The following is a 17,690-nucleotide window of genomic DNA, read 5'->3' as shown; positions in this document are numbered from 1 at the left end:
TCGATCAACCTTGGAGACAATTCTTTGCAAAGACACCTCCAAGCATATTTGGGATGCAATGAAGAAAAAGTATCAGGGGAACGCGAGGGCAAAGCGCGTGCAACTTCAAGGGCTTCGGATAGAATTTGAGAATTTACGCATGAAAACCGGTGAATCTGTTACCGATTACTTGTCGAGAACAATGACGATCGCTAACAAGATGCGGATTCATGGCGAGAAGATGGAGGACGTCACCATCATCGAGAAGATTCTTCGATCAATGACACCGAAATTTAATTTCGTTGTTTGTTCTATTGAAGAATCTAAAGATATTGATGATCTTTCAATTGATGAGTTGTAGAGTTCTTTGCTGGTTCATGAGCAAAAATTTGTCTAGCAAGATAAAGAGGAACAAGCATTAAAGGCAGTAGCCCATTCAAAAGGTCCTGATCGTGGGAAAGGGAGATGGAAGGATAAAGAGTCATATCATAAATCAAATGAGGATCACGCTGTCGATCCTAAATGGAAAGCGAAAAACCGTGACAACAACTATCCAAACGGCAACAAATCGAAGTTCTTCGACAAGTCAAATGTCGAATGTTATAGATGTCACAGGTATGGCCATTACAAGTCTGAATGCAGAACCAATCTTAACAAAAACCGTGGTGCAAAATCAAATTTTGCAGAGAAAGCAGAAGAAGTTTCGCTTTTGATGGTTTGTCATACAAAAGAAGAGGTTCATCGAAATTTTTGGTATCTAGATACCGGCCGCAGCAATTACATGTGTGGAGATAAGTCTGTATTTTCAGACTTGGATGAATCGTTCCGTAACACGGTTACGTTTGGCGACAAATCTTCTGTTTCTGTCATGGGCAAAGGCAATGTTAAGATTCACACCAAAGAAAACTCTACTCATGTGATCTCTAACGTTTACTTTGTTCCAGATTTGAAAACCAATTTGCTTAGCATTGGTCAATTACAAGAGAAGGGATATGAGATCTCTATCAAAGATGGAGTTTGTCGAATTCAAAATGAAAACTTGGGCTTAATTGCTCAAGTCAACATGACAACAAACCGGATGTTTCCACTGTATCTCGATGACACCAATCAATGGTGTTGCTCTGCGAGATTGAAGGACGAAGCCTGGTTGTGGCACTTTCGCTATGGACATCTGAGTTTTGGTGGTCTAAAGACGCTGCAGCAAAAGAATATGGTAACCGGTCTTCCACAAATTCAAAGTCCTTCTCAAGTTTGTGAAGAGTGTGTTGTTGGCAAACAACATCGAGATCCGTTTCCAAAAGGAAAAACATGTAGAGCGAAGAAGGTGCTGGAACTAATACATTCAGATTTATGCAGACCCATTAATCCGACGTCAAATGTCGGTAAACGTTACTTTATAACGTTCATTGATGATTATAGTCGGAAAACTTGGGTCTATTTTCTGCAGGAGAAGTCTGAAGCTTTTCTAGCTTTCAAGAACTTCAAAGTACTGGTCGAAAAAGAAGCAGGCATGCTTATAAATACTCTTCGCAATGATCGTGGTGGAGAATATAACTCGCAAGAATTCATAAATTTTTGTGAGACTCATGGAATTCGAAAATAGCTTACGACAGCTTATACGCCACGGCAAAATGGCGTTGCGGAGAGGAAGAATCGCACCATCGTAAACATGGTACGAACCATTTTGGCAAGAAGCAGTGTTCCAAGAAGTTTTTGGCCTGAAGCTGTCAATTGGAGCATTCATGTATTGAATAGGAGCCCTACACTAGCTGTTCAAAATATGACGCCTGAAGAAGCTTGGAGTGGGCACAGACCATGTGTCGAGCATTTCAGAATTTTCGGTTGTATAGCGTTTGCCCACGTACCAGATCAGAAGAGGACCAAGCTTGATGACAAAGGTGAAAAATGCATTTCTCTTGGTGTTAGTGAACATTCAAAAGCATACAAATTGTATAATCCTATCACCAAGAAAATTATCATCAGTCGTGATGTAATTTTTGATGAAGAGAGGTTCTGGTTATGGAATGAAAACAAAGTTGAACAGCAAATACAAGCTGATTTTGATGGAGAGAATGGAGAAAAATTGCAGCAGCCTTTGGAGAATGCAGAACCTGTAGAAAATGAGCAACAACCAGCAATCAATGAATGTATTTTAGCCTCTGAAACAGGAGATGAACAGCAACCTCGACGAGTTAGAAGAAGGCCCGCATGGATGACTGATTATGAGGTAACTGGGATCGATCAAACTGAAGACCCTTTTACTCATTTTGCCTTATTTTCATATTGCGATCCAGTAGCTTTCGAAGATGCTGTTAAAGAACCAAAATGGCAGAAGGCAATGGATGCAGAAATTGCAGCCATTGAAAGAAATAATACTTGGGAGTTGATAGAGCTTCCAAAAGGGCAAAAGACCATTGGAGTGAAATGGGTGTACAGGACGAAGTTAAAGGAGAACGGTGAAGTCGATAAGTACAAAGCCCGCTTAGTCGCAAAAGGCTACAAGCAAGAGTTCGGCATTGACTATAGAGAAGTTTTTGCTCCAGTTGCCCGACATGACACAATCAGAGTGGTGATTGCACTTGCGGCACAAAATTCATGGCCTATCTTCCAGTTGGACGTGAAGTCGGCATTTTTACATGGCGACTTGGAAGAACAGGTATTTATTGATCAACCTCCTGGTTATATAAAGTTTGGTAGTGAGCACAAGGTATACAAACTAAACAAGGCGTTATATGGACTAAAACAAGCTCCAAGAGCTTGGTATAGTCGTATAGAGGCCTATTTTCTGAAGGAAGGTCTCCGAAAATGTCCATATGAGCATACGCTTTTTGTGAAAACTGGAGAAGGAGGGAAGATGCTTATTGTTTGTCTGTATGTTGATGATTTGATTTATACTGGAAATGATAGTGCTATGCTTGAAAAATTTAAGCAGTCTATGATGCTTGAATTCGATATGTCTGATCTTGGAAAGATGCACTATTTCCTTGGGATAGAAGTTGTTCAATTTGCTGGTGGAGTCTTCATTTCCCAAAGAAAATATGTGCAAGACATTTTAGAGAGATTCCAAATGAAGAATTGCAATTCTTCTAGCACACCAACAGAGGTGGGTTTGAAGTTAGTGAAAGATCCTGAAGGAAAGAGAGTTGATAGTACCATGTACAAGCAAATTGTGGGAAGCTTGATGTATTTGACTTCAACTAGGCCAGATATAATGTATTATGTGAGTCTCATAAGTAGGTACATGGAGAATCCTACTAAGATGCATCTCTTTGCTGCCAAGAGAATTTTTCGATACTTGCAAGGTACGGCTGACTTTGGATTGCTCTACAAGAAGGGAGAAAGCTCAAACTTGATGGGCTTCACTGATAGTGATTATGCCGGAGATCAAGATGATAGAAGAAGCACTTCCGGATATGTATTTATGATGGATTCGGGAGCTATTTCATGGTCATCAAAGAAGCAGTCGATTGTCACTTTATCAACCACTGAAGCTGAATTTGTTGCAGCAACTTCATGCGCTTGTCAAGCTATTTGGTTGAAGAAAATTCTCGAAGAACTTCATGTTGAGAGCCAAGGACCTACTGTGATTTATTGTGACAATAGTTCAGCAATAAAGCTCTCCAAAAACCCTGTTTTACGTGGAAGAAGCAAACATATAGATGTCAAGTTTCATTTCTTGAGGGATCTGACGAAGGAAGGAGTTATTGATCTCATCTATTGCAGAAGTGAGGATCAAGTTGCTGATATCTTTACCAAGTCCCTCAAGTTGGCTGCATTTCAAAAGCTAAGAAACCTGCTTGGTGTCCAGAAGTTGTATTAAACTGAATGTTAGCAAACTTTCAGTTTAAGGGAGGGAATGTTGAGTCACGTGGATTATTTTAATTGGCAATCGTTTAGCGTCCTAGTTATTAGGAATCTGTTTTGTAGTGGTGTAGAACATGGCTTTGTGTTTTACCAAGTCAATAGGTGATTTCTACACGTTGCTGTTTTTTAGGGGTTAGTAGAGTACTTTCTTTTATGCTGTTAACTGTCGTGTGTCAGCTCTTTAAGAAGAGCATCTGATGTAAAGTTTTTTTAAGAGAAAAAAATGCAATAAGAACAATATAGTTCTTTGCATACTGCGTAGCTTTCCTTCTTCCAAATTCTGTAACACCAGCATTCGGGGCAATTCCAAACAAGAACAATCTCATGATAATTCATAAAAGAAGTCTGTTTCCATTGGTGCCACCATATATTAGATACCAAGCTTCGAGTGTGTTTCTTTCATGAGAAATCAATCATTTGTCAAAAAAAATTTCTTAAGAACGATTTTTTGTATCGTTTATAAAAATCAGTTAACGGCAAATATTTGCATTATCATGAACTTTTTTGTTGACGATGAAATATGTTTTCATTGATTTATCCTTATAAGCAATATAAACGATTATCTTTAAAAGAAATATTCTTCAAGTCATAACATTTTCACGAAACGAGCGCATCCCTAATTTTCCGTGCTTTTCCTACTTATTTCTTCGTCCTTATCCTTTTCTGTTCCCTCCCCTCTTTTCCGGTTTCCCTGTGTTAAAGGCTGTAATATTCCTCAAACAAGTCCAGATATGTCTGCATAAGAGCATCACGTCGGGTGGATTTAACTCTTCTGGAACACTCATTTAGGACCAAAAAGAAAACGAGCCCAGACTAAATGAGTTCGGGATTATGCGAGAAACTGGCCAAATTTGCCAATTATCATGGCAGCAAAGGCAAAAGCCTCTTCCAATGTCTAGCAATTTAAGGAAGGCAAAGTTGAGATTTTATTCCAAATCAGGCCGAGTTACGCGAGTAAGCCAAAAGCTACAGGACTACACGACATACGGATAACAGCTAATGCGGAAAAAGGAAAGGGAATCGAGATTATACATCATTCGATCCCAAATTTTGTCCACAAATTTTAGGGAAAATATATATAAGAAAAAATAGCATCAGATTTTGCATCTTAGGTTTTGAAAACTTACAATTAACATCCCAAATTATATGTAACATCCGATCTTACTTACACATTTGTCATTTTCCTTTCAGTCTTGCCCCTCCCACCAATTCAATTCTCTCGCGCCATCGCTACCCGCCGCCAAGTGCCACCCTAGCTGAGTTGCTACTTGTCAAGCTTCACCATCGTCAAGGTCAACCCAGATTGGTCAACCTCGACTAAGTTCGACCCAAACCCGTCAAACTCGAGTTTAAGCTCAACACTGGCAGAGCTCCGCTTGAGCTCGACACCGGCAAAGCTTGAGTTGAGCTCGACACTGGCGGAGCTGGACTTGAGCTCCACACTGGCCATGGCCTGCTATTGATTACCATGAAGGTGGACTTTTCAAAATAAACCCCAAACAAATAGCACAATTATTAGGAATGCGAATCAATCGCCTCCTATAATATACCCACTTGCGATCTCGTAGATTAGATTTTAACACGGGTCCTTTTCTTGTGGTCCTCGCCACAATGAATCAAGTCTACTAATATTCTCAACATAAGTTCTCTCTCCCCCTCTACCTCTTCGCCCGTGTCATCAACCCTCAGTCGGCGTCGGCGTTGCCTTCGCCTCTCTCTCTCTCTCTCTCTCTCTCTCTCTCAGCTCACATGTCCATTGTCGTCTGGATCTCACGGACATTGAGCACCCTGGCCATTGAGATGATCTCATCTAGCTCCGGAGCTCCTCCATGGCCAAAGTCGAGTCGAACTCTGCCATGGAAGAACTCTGTTAAGGTCCAATACATCGTAATCTATTGGTCAACTCCGGACTAGAAGCCACTCCTAGTCCGGCCCCTTTCGCCCTAACTATCACTCCCACCCTTGTTGAACCAAGTCCTTATTGTCGCAACTTCCCTAAGCGTTGCCTAAGGCCATTGGGGTTTGAGACTAATGGATTGCTAAGTCTAAACCTAGGAACTTAACTTGGGCTTTCCCAGGCCCATATCAACTTGCAACTTAAGGTTCATGTTATTAACATGCAAATCAATTTTATCTAGAGTCGCCACTAATCAGTTTATGGTGGATCAATTAGACATCCAAATAAGACAATCCTTCCATCACCTTTTATTTTATTTATTACTTCTACAAATCAGAGATTTTAATGAGTTCGGGGAATTGGTTACACTAGTTAGATGACTAGTATCCTTTCGATACTTTTTATCCTATTTATTAAAAAGTATTTGCTAAGTAGATTGGATTGATTTAAAAACATTTCTTCTAACATATGAGGTGATTAAGTGAGTGCATAATCGTTAAATTAACAATCAACAGTCAAGATAAATATGCAGCCTTTTTATTGATTGTAGACCCTAGAGTTCTAATCTTAACCAGGCTAAGGAAATGACAAATCAACATATTGAAAATGCGTAAGTAATCGCCCACCTGTAGGGTCGAATTAAACACGCAATTGAAACATGCAAAGCAAACAAATGTGCAATCAAGCATGACATTAATCACACAAATCATGCAAGAAAAGGTAATTCCAAAGCCCAATTTCCATTTTTTAATTTTCGAAATTTATTTATTTATATGTATTTTAATATTAAAATAATAATATAATAATATAAAATGGACTCAGGTCGGGTCGTCGGATCTGGGTCAGGTCAGAACTGATCTAGGTTAGCAAATCCAACCCAAATGGACTGACCTAGGTCAGATCTCGAAATTTGACCGAGTTAGGGTTGGCCCAAGTCAGCGACCCAGGCTTTGAATCGAATTGGGCCCGACTAGGGCTCGGTCTGGTCAAAACAAACAAAAAACGATTGGCCCAACAGGACTGAACTAATCAAATACGGCTTGCAGATCAATTCGACTGGGACTGCAGACCCGGGTCAATCACGCGCCTCAAGCGTAGAGGACCACTGGCCGAACAAAGTTTCGATGATTTGCTGGCTTTTTTGTCTAGCCTTTGGCTTTGATCTCCTCAGCACTTCAAACCAAGGAGATTGCCTTCTGACTAGCTATCGGACTACCAACCAGGAGGGGCACTAGTCGAGCCTCGACCAGCGCTTGTTGAGTTTAAATGTTGGTCGGAGCTTGGCCAGCCGACCCATGTCAACTTTTGGCCTTCTCTAGCTTCTATTGACCACCACAAGGTCAACCCAAACCAAAAACTCACCGTCTGACAACATATCCACCAGTCGACAACCAAAACCAAATCGGCCATATTGAGGCATTTCAACAAACAATTGGCATGCATGGACAAAAATAGGGACTACATACCTGTTCAGGGGCTCAGGCCTCCTCCGATGACCAAGACTCATCTCCGATGGTGATGTATGGACATCAGGGAGGACTGGTATGGTCTGAGATTCACGCGAAACGGCCGGTGCGAGTCCCAGCCAACCTACTCACTAAAATAGGGACAAACAGGGACCGAGAAAAACTCACCGGCTAGGGTTGTGTCTGGAGGTTCACCGGTGCTCACGATCGACGGCAAAGCACGCCTTGGACTCTCTTCGTGACTTGCACACACAGAAAACACTCTATTGCTCTCTCTTTTCTCTCAATTTCTTTTAGTCTCTCTCTCTATTTTTTCTTGAAAAAGTGCTAACCTCGGCCCTCTCTCCTCTATGGCTTTATATAGTGGCCGCCGGCCAGTTCGGCTATGAATGGCAATCATTCTATTTCAAAAATCAATTTCTTGAAAGAAATAGAATTTTCTATTTCTTTTCCTAGATGAGTTTCGGGAAAAATACCAAAACAGTCCTAAATCTATTGCAATTATGTCAATTCAGTCCTAAACTTTTTTTTTGTACTAATTCAGTCCTCAACCTTTTGCATTTGTACCATTTTAGTCCATCCGGCCAATTCTAGTAGGCCGGCGCTGATGTGGACGCCGGCCGGCCAGCCAACGCTGACGTGGTAATTTTTTAATATTATGTTTATTTTTTTGAATTTTTTTATTTTTCATTTTTTTTATTTTTCCTTCCCTTTTATTTTTCCCTTTCTTTTTTTTTTCCTTCTTCTTCATCTTCAACCTTTGACCAGTTGCCGGTCTGACAGCCCACCAAAGGTGGGGGCCAACGAGGTTTGCCTAGCCGATTGCTGATGAGGCTCGACTTCGCCGGCGTTGGGCGAGGCCGACCTCGTCAGATTTGGCAAGGGCTCATCCTCGCCATCGCTGGCAAGGTCGGCCTCGCCCAGCAACGGTGAGGCCCCTGGTGAGGCTCGACCTAGCCATTGTTGGGCAAGGCCGACATCGCCAGCGCTGGCGAGTTCGAGCCCTCGCCCTCACCCTCGCCTGCATCTGGTGAGGCTCGATTTATCAAGGGCTACTCCTCACCGGCAACTGGCGAGGTCTGCCTCGCCCAGCCCATTGCCGGCGAGTTTGAACCCGCCAGATTTGGCAAGGTCGGCCTCGCCTGCCCCTGGCGAGGCTCGAACTCGCCGATAACTGACGAGCGAGGTCGAGCTTGGCTAGCGACGGCGAGGACGAGCCCTCGCTAAATTTGGCAAGGTCAGCCTCGCCTGCCCCTGGCGAGGCTCGAAATCGCCGACAACTGGCGAGCGAGGTCGAGCCTGGCTAGCGACGGCGAGGACGAGCCCTCGCTAAATTTGGCAAGGTCGGCCTTGCCCAATGCCGGCCCCCACCTTTGGCCGGTCACCGGACCGAGTTCTTATTGTCGTAACCTCCCCAAGCACTACCTAAGGCCATCGGGGTTTGAGGTTAATGGATTGCTAAGTTTAAAACTAGGGACGTAACTCGAGCTCTCTCAGGCTCATACCAACTCGCGACTTAAGATTCAGGTTATTAACATGCAAATTAATTTTATTTAGGAGTCGCCACTAATTAGTTTATGATGGATCAATTAGATACCTAAGTAAGGCGACGGAAGAATCGTCTTACTTCTACAAACCAAAGATTCAAATGAGTTCAAGGATTTGATTACACTAGTTTGATGACTAGTGCCCTTTCGGTACCTTTTTATTAAAAAGTGTTTGCTAGGCAATTTGGATTGATTTTAGGACATATCTTCTAACATATGGGGAAAATTGTCCAAAAAGTCCTAAACATATTGCACTTTTGCTAATTCAATCCTAAACCTTTTCACTTCTTGTCAATTAAGTCCATTCGATCAATTTTGGCTGGGCGGCACTGACATGACAATTTTTTATTTTTTTTCAAATTTTTTAATTTTTTTCTTTTTTGTCTGCCTTCTTCCTTATGGCCGGTCCGGTAACCGGTGATTGGCGATTGGCCAGAGATGCAGGTCAGCGAGGCTGACCTCGTCGGCCTTTGGCGAAGCTCGCCCCCACTGGCCACTGGCGAGGGGTGAGCCTCGCTTGCCACTGCTAGGCTGACCTCGCCCAGCCAAGGCGAGGCCGACCTGTGATGGCGCTGGTCGGCCTCACCATGGTTAGTTGAGGCTCAACCACGCTAGATCTTAGTGAGGTCGAGCCTCAACCAGCCATGACGAGGCTATGCCTCTGGCTGGTCGCCAGTTACCAAACTGGCCAGAGGGTTGAAGGCAGAAAAAAAAAGAAAACAATGATTAAAAAATTCAAAAAAAATATTTAAAATTTACTACATTAGCGTTAGCCGATCGGCCGACAGCCATGTCAACGCCGATCAGCCAAAATTGATCGGATTGACTCAATTGGCAAGAAGTGAAAATGTTTAGGACTGAATTGGCAAGAAGTGAAAAGGTTTAAGACTGAATTGGCAAAAGTGCACTAGATTTAGGACTTTTTGGACAATTTTCCCCTAACATATGAGGTGATCAAGCGAGTGCACAATCGTTAAATTAACAATCAGCAGTCAAGATAAATATGCAGCCTTTTTATCGATTATAGACCCTAGAGTTCTAGTCTTAACCAGGCTAAGGAAACAACAAATCAACATATTGAAAATGCTCGAGTAATGGCCTATCATGCCTTTGATTGCCCACTAGTAGGGTCAGATTAAACACGCAGTTCAAACTTGCAAAGCAAACAAACGCATAATCAAGCATGACATTAATCACACAATTCATGCAAGAAAAGGCAAGTCCAAAGCCCAATTTTTATTTTTAAATTTTCAAAATTTATTTATTTATTTATATTTTAATATTAAAATAATAATATAATAATATAAACAAACTCGGGTCGGATCGTCGGATCCGGGTCAGGTTATAACTAACCCGGGTTTGCAAATCCAACCCAAATGGACTGACCTAGGTCGGATCTCCAAATTCGACAGGTTTGGGGTTGGCCTCGGTCAACGACCCAAGCTTCGAACCGGCCCAACGGGGCTGAACTAATCGAATAGGGCTTGCAGATTGGTTCGACCGGGTCGATTGCGCGCCTCAAACATAGGGGACCACTAGCTAGACAAAATTCCAGCGATTTGCTGGCTATTTCGTCCAGCCTTTGGCTGCAATCTCGTTAGTACTTCAAACTGAGGAGATTGTCTTCTGGCTAGCTATCGAACTACTAGCCAGGAAGGTCGCCAGTCAAGCCCTAAACGGGGCTCGTTGAGCCCAAACGTTGATTGGAGCTTGGCTGGCCGACCTAGGTCAACTTTTGGCCTTCTCTAGCCTCCAATGACCACTGCAAGGTCAACCCAGACCAAAAACTCATCGTCCGACGATCTTTCCACCGGCCGACAACCAAAACCAAACCGGCTACATTGAGGCATTTTAACAAACAATTGGCATGCATGGACAAAAATAGGGACGTCAGACCTGTTCAGGGGCTCCTGCCTCCTCCGATGACCAAGACTCATCTCCGACAGTGGCGTATGGACAACGGGGAGGACCGATATGGTCCGGGATTCATGCGAAACGGCCGGCGTGAGTCCCGGCCAACTTACTATATAGGGACAAACAGGGGCCGAGAAAAACTCACTGGCTGCGGCTGTGTCTGGAGGGTCGCCGATGCTCACGATCGACGGCAGAGCATGCCTTGGACTCTCTTCGTGACCTGCACACACAGAAAACACTCTATTGCTCTCTCTTTTCTCTCAATTTCTTTCGGTCTCTCTCTCTCTCTCTCTCTCTCTCTCTATTTTTCTTGAAAAAATGCCGACCTCGGCCCTCTCTCCTCTCTGGCTTTATGTAGTGGCTGCCGGCCACTTCCTGGCCGTACACTCTGCTCTCTCTCCTGATCACCCCCCCTCAATTCGTTTTTTACTCGGTGGAACAGCGTTCTACCACTCCACCATTCACTAGCTGCCACTGAGACAGCGGGGGGAGAGAGGAGGAAGAGAGAGGGAACATGGCATTTAATGCCTCTACTATGTTCCCCTCCGTTTGTTCTTGCTTGGGCAGAACGGTGAGGCCATTCCACCGTCCATCCTACTCCACGGTGACAATAGGGAAGGGAAGAGGAAGGAGGAGAAAGGCCGGGCCGAGCGGGCGGAAAGAAGAGGCTGGGCTGGGCTAGGCCCAGTCCCGTGCAGGGAAAAGAAGAGAAAGAAAAGAAAAGGGGCTAGGTTCGTGTGGGGGAAAGGAAGAGAGGGTAGGGTCGGGCCCAGTTCGGACTCGGACCGATCCAAATTTTTTTGCAATTTTTATTCTTTTCTTTTAATATTTTAATTAATTAATGCAATTAATATTATTATGCTTAATGCCTAGATGAAATGCAATTAAAATTTTTGTTTTAGGAATTAAAGGAATTAACTCCTAAATTTTGTGTAGTTTAATTGGGCAATTAGAAAATAGGTGTCGTATTAACATATATAATTACCACATTGACCTCTTTAGTTATATGCTTCCAAATGAAGGATAAACACATACATTGCACATGAACTTTATAATGTATTACGTTTCACTTTCCTATAACTCTAACAAGATTATTTCAAATCAAATACTCTCTAAATATATCTATCCTCTAGATGGACCTTGGCACTAAAAATTGGTACCAACTAATTAGTTCCTTGTGTTTTTTTCGATCGATGGGGTGGTATTCACTATTCAAATGGATCACAAGATTCACTCAACACAATGTCGTAGGTGGGGTGGAAAAGGGAAGAGAAGGAGGTGCTTGTTATTCTTCGATCCACATTTCTCCAACTTGCAAAGTACACCGTTTTTTTTTTAAATGTATTCATGGAAATTAATTACGCTGAAGGTTAGTCTAACCTATGTTATCCCAAAAAACTGTATTCAGATAGTCGAGACACACCCGGTATCTCTTTTTTTCTTTTTGTCCTAATGCCTCAATGATTTATCCCCAACTCAAACTCTCTTTTACCTACGCGGCCTCTTAAATGGGTGTTGAAGTGACAGTCGCGCCGGATCTCATGCCGGCATTGTCTTCTTGTGTTGAGGGTTTGTGCGTTTGCGAGACAGGTCCGCGATTCATTACTCTATACTTGCTTTATGTTGCCTCGCTCTTCAAGCCTCACTTCCCGCCATGTGCTCGCGGGACCCGTGTGGCGTTACTGCGTTAAGCTTTGAAGGGTCTTCCCTGTCTAAGAAAATTGTCAGTGAAATCGCTCTCCGATCAAATCGACAATTCAAATACACTTGTAGAGGAAGGTAATAGACGACAAACTATAAAGTGAATGGCCCTTTTTTGTGCCTCGTGTCGACTGATGAAAAGGTGAATATGTTTGGCTTTTATTTAAGCTTTTACCTATATGCACACGGGAGATCATGCTATTAATTACCGTGAATGTAGACTTTTCAAACCAAACCACAAATACATATTTTTTTTTGGACGGAAACCACAAATACACTAAACAGTGTAAAAACGTGTGGTGCCAACACGTAAGGTTTTACAATAATATGGATTTAAATTGAGGATCAAGATGTACACTGGAGATAAACTTTCCAATGTACCACAGTTTCGCTTTTCTAAAATTCTTACACAACTAATCTCAAATCAAATACACTCTAAGTATATGTATCCGCTGGATGGACCTTGGTACAAAAATTTGTACCAATTAATCAGTTCATTTTTTTTTTATTGATGGGGTGGTATTCTCTATTCAATGGATAACAAAATTCACTCAACACTAGGTCGTGGTAGGAGAGGGAAGGAAAGAGGAGGAGATGCTTGTTATTCTTCTGTTCAGAATTTTGAAAATTGTGTTCCCCTAAAGCACTTTTAGGGCCCGTTTGGTAACGTGCCAAATAGTGAAAATTTCTGTTCTTTTGTTCCCAGAAATAGTTTGGGAACAGAAATGCGTTTGGTAAACTTTTTGTTCCTCGGCACATTTTTGCAAAAATTTGTGCCGAGAAACAGTTTTGGAAGAGAAACAAGAAGTAAAAAAGTTGCTTCTTGTTTCTACAGCATTTTGAGAATCGTTTTTTTCTTCTTTTTCTTTTTTTTCTTTTCTTATTTTTGTGTTGTTCTTCCCTGGCTGAGCCGGCCGCCGGTCGCCAGCGGCCGGCGACCGGCCACAGCCCAGGGCCGGCGAGGGCGTCACGGTCCTCAAATACTCAAAAATTACCAAACGCCTTCAAATACTCAAAAATTACCAAACGCATTTCTGTTCTTTTCTACTCTAGGAATAGAAATTTTGGACAGTTTATCAAACGCCTTCAAATACTCAAAAATTATTTCCGGGTACAGAATAAAAAAAAATCATTTCTATTCAGAAATAGCTCCCGGGCACAGAATGGTATTCATGCACACCCTTAATGTCTGAATATCTCTCTCTTCCAAAAAGCTCGGGTATGAATATCTCTCTCTTCCTAAAAGCTCCTGTCGGAGAAAATATTGGGTACCCCAAGTGATGAATAATAGTCCATTCAGTGATGGACATGTGTCGCCCGGGTCTACTGTCAGGAATATTTTCTCCTGTGTGGGGCCCACTTTCTCTCTCCCCTCCTGTCCCTCACGAGACTCCCTCTTCACTTTCTCTTTGCCGCTTCCTCTGCAATTCCTCATCTTCTCCATGGAAACCAAAAGCCGACGACGATGGTGTGCCTCTTAACAGCTCGTCCAAATCGGCGTCACCGACGTCTTCTCCATCCCCGGCACCAGAGCGCCAGCCCGAGGCTCGCGGCCGCCATGGCCACGGAGCTCTACCTCGAGTAACCATGGTCGCGAGCTCGTGGTCAAGCGACCATGGCGGTTTGGAAGGGGAAGCTCTTGAGCTTGATTTTGCAAAAGCAGGGGGAGGACGATGGGTGGAGGTGGAGCGGGTGGGTGGGCTTGGCGGCGATGGGGATTTTCAGCCCGAGGTTCCCGACCGTGAGGCACACCAATGGACAAGTATCCATCGGCGGTGAGCCCGTCGCCGGAGACTCCGAGGTCCTCTTCGCCGTGGCCGACAATGGCAGTGGCTAGGGCTCGATGTCAGACAAGGGAAAACGGGTGAAGCGGAGGAGAGAGAGAAGGGGAAAGAGAGAGATAGAGAGAAAAGAGGTGGGCTGAAAATTTGGCTGACACAGGTGGGCCCGGCGACACGTGTCCATCACTAAATGGACTATGATTTTGCTGACATGGCACCACTTGGGGTATCCAATATTTTCTCCGTCGTGTCTGAGTGTCTCTCTCTGCATGATTGAGGATCCCCAGATAGACCAAAGAGCCGCCAGATTCTGTCTCGCACACACCCACACGCTCGAAGACCCCTCATACTATCATCGCCATCGCCATTGCCCACTCTCCCTCAGTTCATTTTCACTCACTTCTTCCTTTTCCTTTCCTCTCTCTTCCGACCCGGCCGCCATCTTTCTCCTCCATTTTAATCATCCCAGCAATCGACCTTTTGGCAGAAGAGGTAATCATTTTAGCTTCCTCATCCTGAGTTTTTTTCTCTTCACAGCACTAATTATCTGAGTTCTCTACCTTGGTGGTTTTTTACAGGTAAATCAGCTCAACCACGAGTTCAAGAGAGTGGAAAAGGGCCACAAGATAAGATGGTGATGGAGATCATCAACAAGGTACTGACGCTATTGATGCAGTTGATGTGGAAAGTGGTCAGACCTGAAGATCTGAAACCTGGAGATCACATTTATAGATATGGGTTATACGGCTTATACAGCCATCATGGTGAGTCCTCATCATCTTCCTGATTTTGCACTAGTCCTTTTTTTCCTTCTTTTTCTGCCTCTAGACAGGCGCTGCCACCATGTGGTCAACGCCGTCGTTATTATGTCAGATCTAGAGTTCATCATTGGTCTCTCTCTCCCTCTCTCTCTCTCTCTGTGGATGCTCAACGAGAGATCCGTCGAGTGTCCAAGTGCTTGCAGTGTTGAGCTCGACTTAGTATGAGCTCGCTGTCGTGAGCAAGGTAAGCGGTTGAAAGGTCTCACCTAACAAAACAGAGTGAAGTCAGTGCACCGATCGAAGGTGATGGAGATGGTGGCGGTGCAAAGGCGATGCCAATGGCTAGTGAGTTTACTTTCTCATACTGTCTCTCCCAAGCCAAACTTAAACACTCACTCCCCCTCGGCCCCATATGAATGATAAAATCCATCCCTACTCTCAAAGAATCCCGGACGAGCCTGGGGTCAACTTTCGAGGCTCTATCAGTGTTGAGTATAATCCATTCCCACTGTTTCACTCTCCTCTCATTTCTTTTTCTTTTATCTCGAGGCTATTCATATCTGAGTTCAGTCAAACATTCCATCTCGCCAGTGAAAATTCTATTCTTTCTTTATATTTACAGCCATGAAACATTCATAAACATCGAGTTGTTTGAAATAGCCTGATCGGAAGCACTCTCTCGTGAAATTAAGTGGTTTTCCATTCACACCAAATGAGAGTGTTTGATTGTACTAGACCCGTCAAACGTTGGATCGGGTTGAAAATGGTCTGACCTAAATAGACCCATTTAATCCATTTTGACCCAATTCTTTGTAATACAAATCTAGTGGCCATATCCGATCCGACTTATATTGCTAAAGCACCTTCATATTAAACCCAATTTAGGAAAACTCGTACACAAACTAAGTTGAGAGTATGGAGCAAGCGAGCACGAGATCAGGTGAGGGCAAGAAAGAACAAAGAGAAAGTCATAGAGGTGAGCCGGGTCCAAGTAAGTTGTAAACTCATTTAATACTCATATTATATTGAGCTTTACCATTCTAAACCCATTTATGACCTATTTACTGAATATAACTATTTATGACCCATTTACTGAATATAACTAACTCATATAATAACTCAACCTATTATATATGGGTTAAGAAATGGGTCTATGATCTATTTTGACAAATTTAGATTGTTCTCAGAAAAAGAGACTAGGAAAATGGCTGCGAAAAGATGTAACTGAAGGAGCTCTATTTAATAAAACAGGGAAATGGTAGAGAAAAAGAGTTAAAAGCAAAAAAAAAATTGAACGGAGAAAGAACGTAACTAATTTTGTATGTCAGACTATAATTAATTATTTATAGTAAGGATGGCAGGCCAAAAGCAAACATACAAATAATGCTCACTTAATTTTTGTCGATTGCAGCATGTCTTCTTTCGGACCGTGATTTATGTGGGTTATATATCAAAAAGGAGTGTCTTTCGACTTTGACATAGCAAGTTTAACTGCGAGAGATCCAAGCCAGTCAAAGAGGTTAAAGTAACGAGGCCGCCAGCAGTGTCAAACTTGCTCTAAACTGGGGAAAATGATTGTTTTTTTCTTTTTAGATTCTGTCCTCGGTTTCAGTGCGTGGAGTTTCTGTGTCTTCCCTTGAGTCGAGAGCTGGAGTGAGAATTCTAGAGCTGTGCTGGAATTAAAACAGATTGGAGTTCCATGTAACGCGCCAAACAGAAGATTAGAAATTTATTTAGATTTCTGATCCTTTTCGGTCAAAATCGATCTGCACATCGAGTCAATTGCAGAAGTTTGTGTTTATTTTAGCATGTTCCTATGTTGGTGCCAAAATCGTCCCTAACTGATGTATGATAGGAATTTACATCGGGGATGGTTATGTGATTCACTACACCCAAACGGAGAGCAAAACAACCATATTCCCATCACTGTCCAAGACTGGCCACAAGCAAGAAATTTTGCCTCCCTGCCCAGAATGTGAATACCAGGAGAAGAACATCAAGCGTGGGGTCGTCAAAACATGTCTCGATTGCTTCCGGCGGGATGGCAAAAAACTCCGATCCCTTCGCTGTTATGAATACGGGCGGCCACTCCTAGGGTTTATGCTCACCAGGCGAGGAACGTGCACCATGTTACTCTATACCAAATTGCCCCATCAAGTTGTCGATACAGCTCGCCAGCTTCACGGTAACAATGGCTTCGGCAACTACAGCCTCATCAACAACAACTGCGAGCATTTCGCCACATTTTGCCGGACCGGCATTCGTGCAAGTGAGCAGACAGCATTTGTTAGTTATTGTGAACGGAAAATTAAGGAAGCCAAAGAATGGACCATGAAGTTGCTGAAGAGAAACTGAGTTCAAGTGATCCAACCTTCCTCCAATCTTTTATTGTCTCTGTATGTCTGTTGTTTTAATATCTATTTCAGGGCATATTCAATTGGGACTGGAATGGGATGCGAGGGGCACGCACTCGTGCACAATATAAAATTGTGAAATGAAAAATGGGTCCTACTTAGCTTATTCGTGTATGTACATGTTTATGTGGAGATATATTTTATAAATCTATGGCAAGTGTCTAGCAATGGTCATTTTGTTCAATGTCTGGAAGTATGATCAATTGTCTGTTGGAGTTTGGTGTTCCTTATGAGCATAGGCCAACGGTCATCGTAAATAAGCGGTGAGAAGACAGCAGCTGAAGCTGGTGGCACATTCTCATATCACTTCATTAATTGAGATGTTTGCGAAAAAAAAAAAAACAGGAAATGCTTAGGAAGGTCCAC

The 17,690-nt window shown here is 43.0% G+C and overlaps 1 protein-coding gene and 1 pseudogene across 1 annotated transcript; one reads left to right on the top strand and one right to left on the bottom strand.

The window, feature by feature from the left end:
- Positions 1–17,690, bottom strand: part of LOC115690083 (probable serine/threonine-protein kinase PIX13) — an 83,177-nt pseudogene that overhangs the window by 21,577 nt on the left and 43,910 nt on the right.
- On the top strand, positions 14,734–17,265 carry LOC115690114 (protein LEAD-SENSITIVE 1-like). Its single transcript, XM_030616360.2, has 2 exons — positions 14,734–14,913; positions 16,766–17,265. The coding sequence occupies exons 1-2, from the start codon at positions 14,781–14,783 to the stop codon at positions 17,263–17,265; spliced, it is 633 nt and encodes a 210-aa protein (XP_030472220.1). The 5' UTR covers positions 14,734–14,780.

Source organism: Syzygium oleosum, unplaced genomic scaffold (assembly GCF_021117445.2).
Source record: "Syzygium oleosum isolate NSW1041296 unplaced genomic scaffold, Sole_v2.1 Sole_v2.06, whole genome shotgun sequence".
NCBI lineage: Eukaryota > Viridiplantae > Streptophyta > Magnoliopsida > Myrtales > Myrtaceae > Syzygium > Syzygium oleosum.
Note: the sequence above shows the minus strand (reverse complement) of the source record. Positions and strands in the feature narration are given on the sequence as shown.

Excerpts from the sequence above, each read along its gene's own strand:
- LOC115690114 (XM_030616360.2), top strand. The coding sequence starts at position 14,781 with ATGGTGATGGAGATCATCAACAAGGTACTGACGCTATTGATGCAGTTG. Across the intron at positions 14,914-16,765 it reads CGGCTTATACAGCCATCATG|GAATTTACATCGGGGATGGT; the intron begins GTGAGTCCTCAT and ends GATGTATGATAG.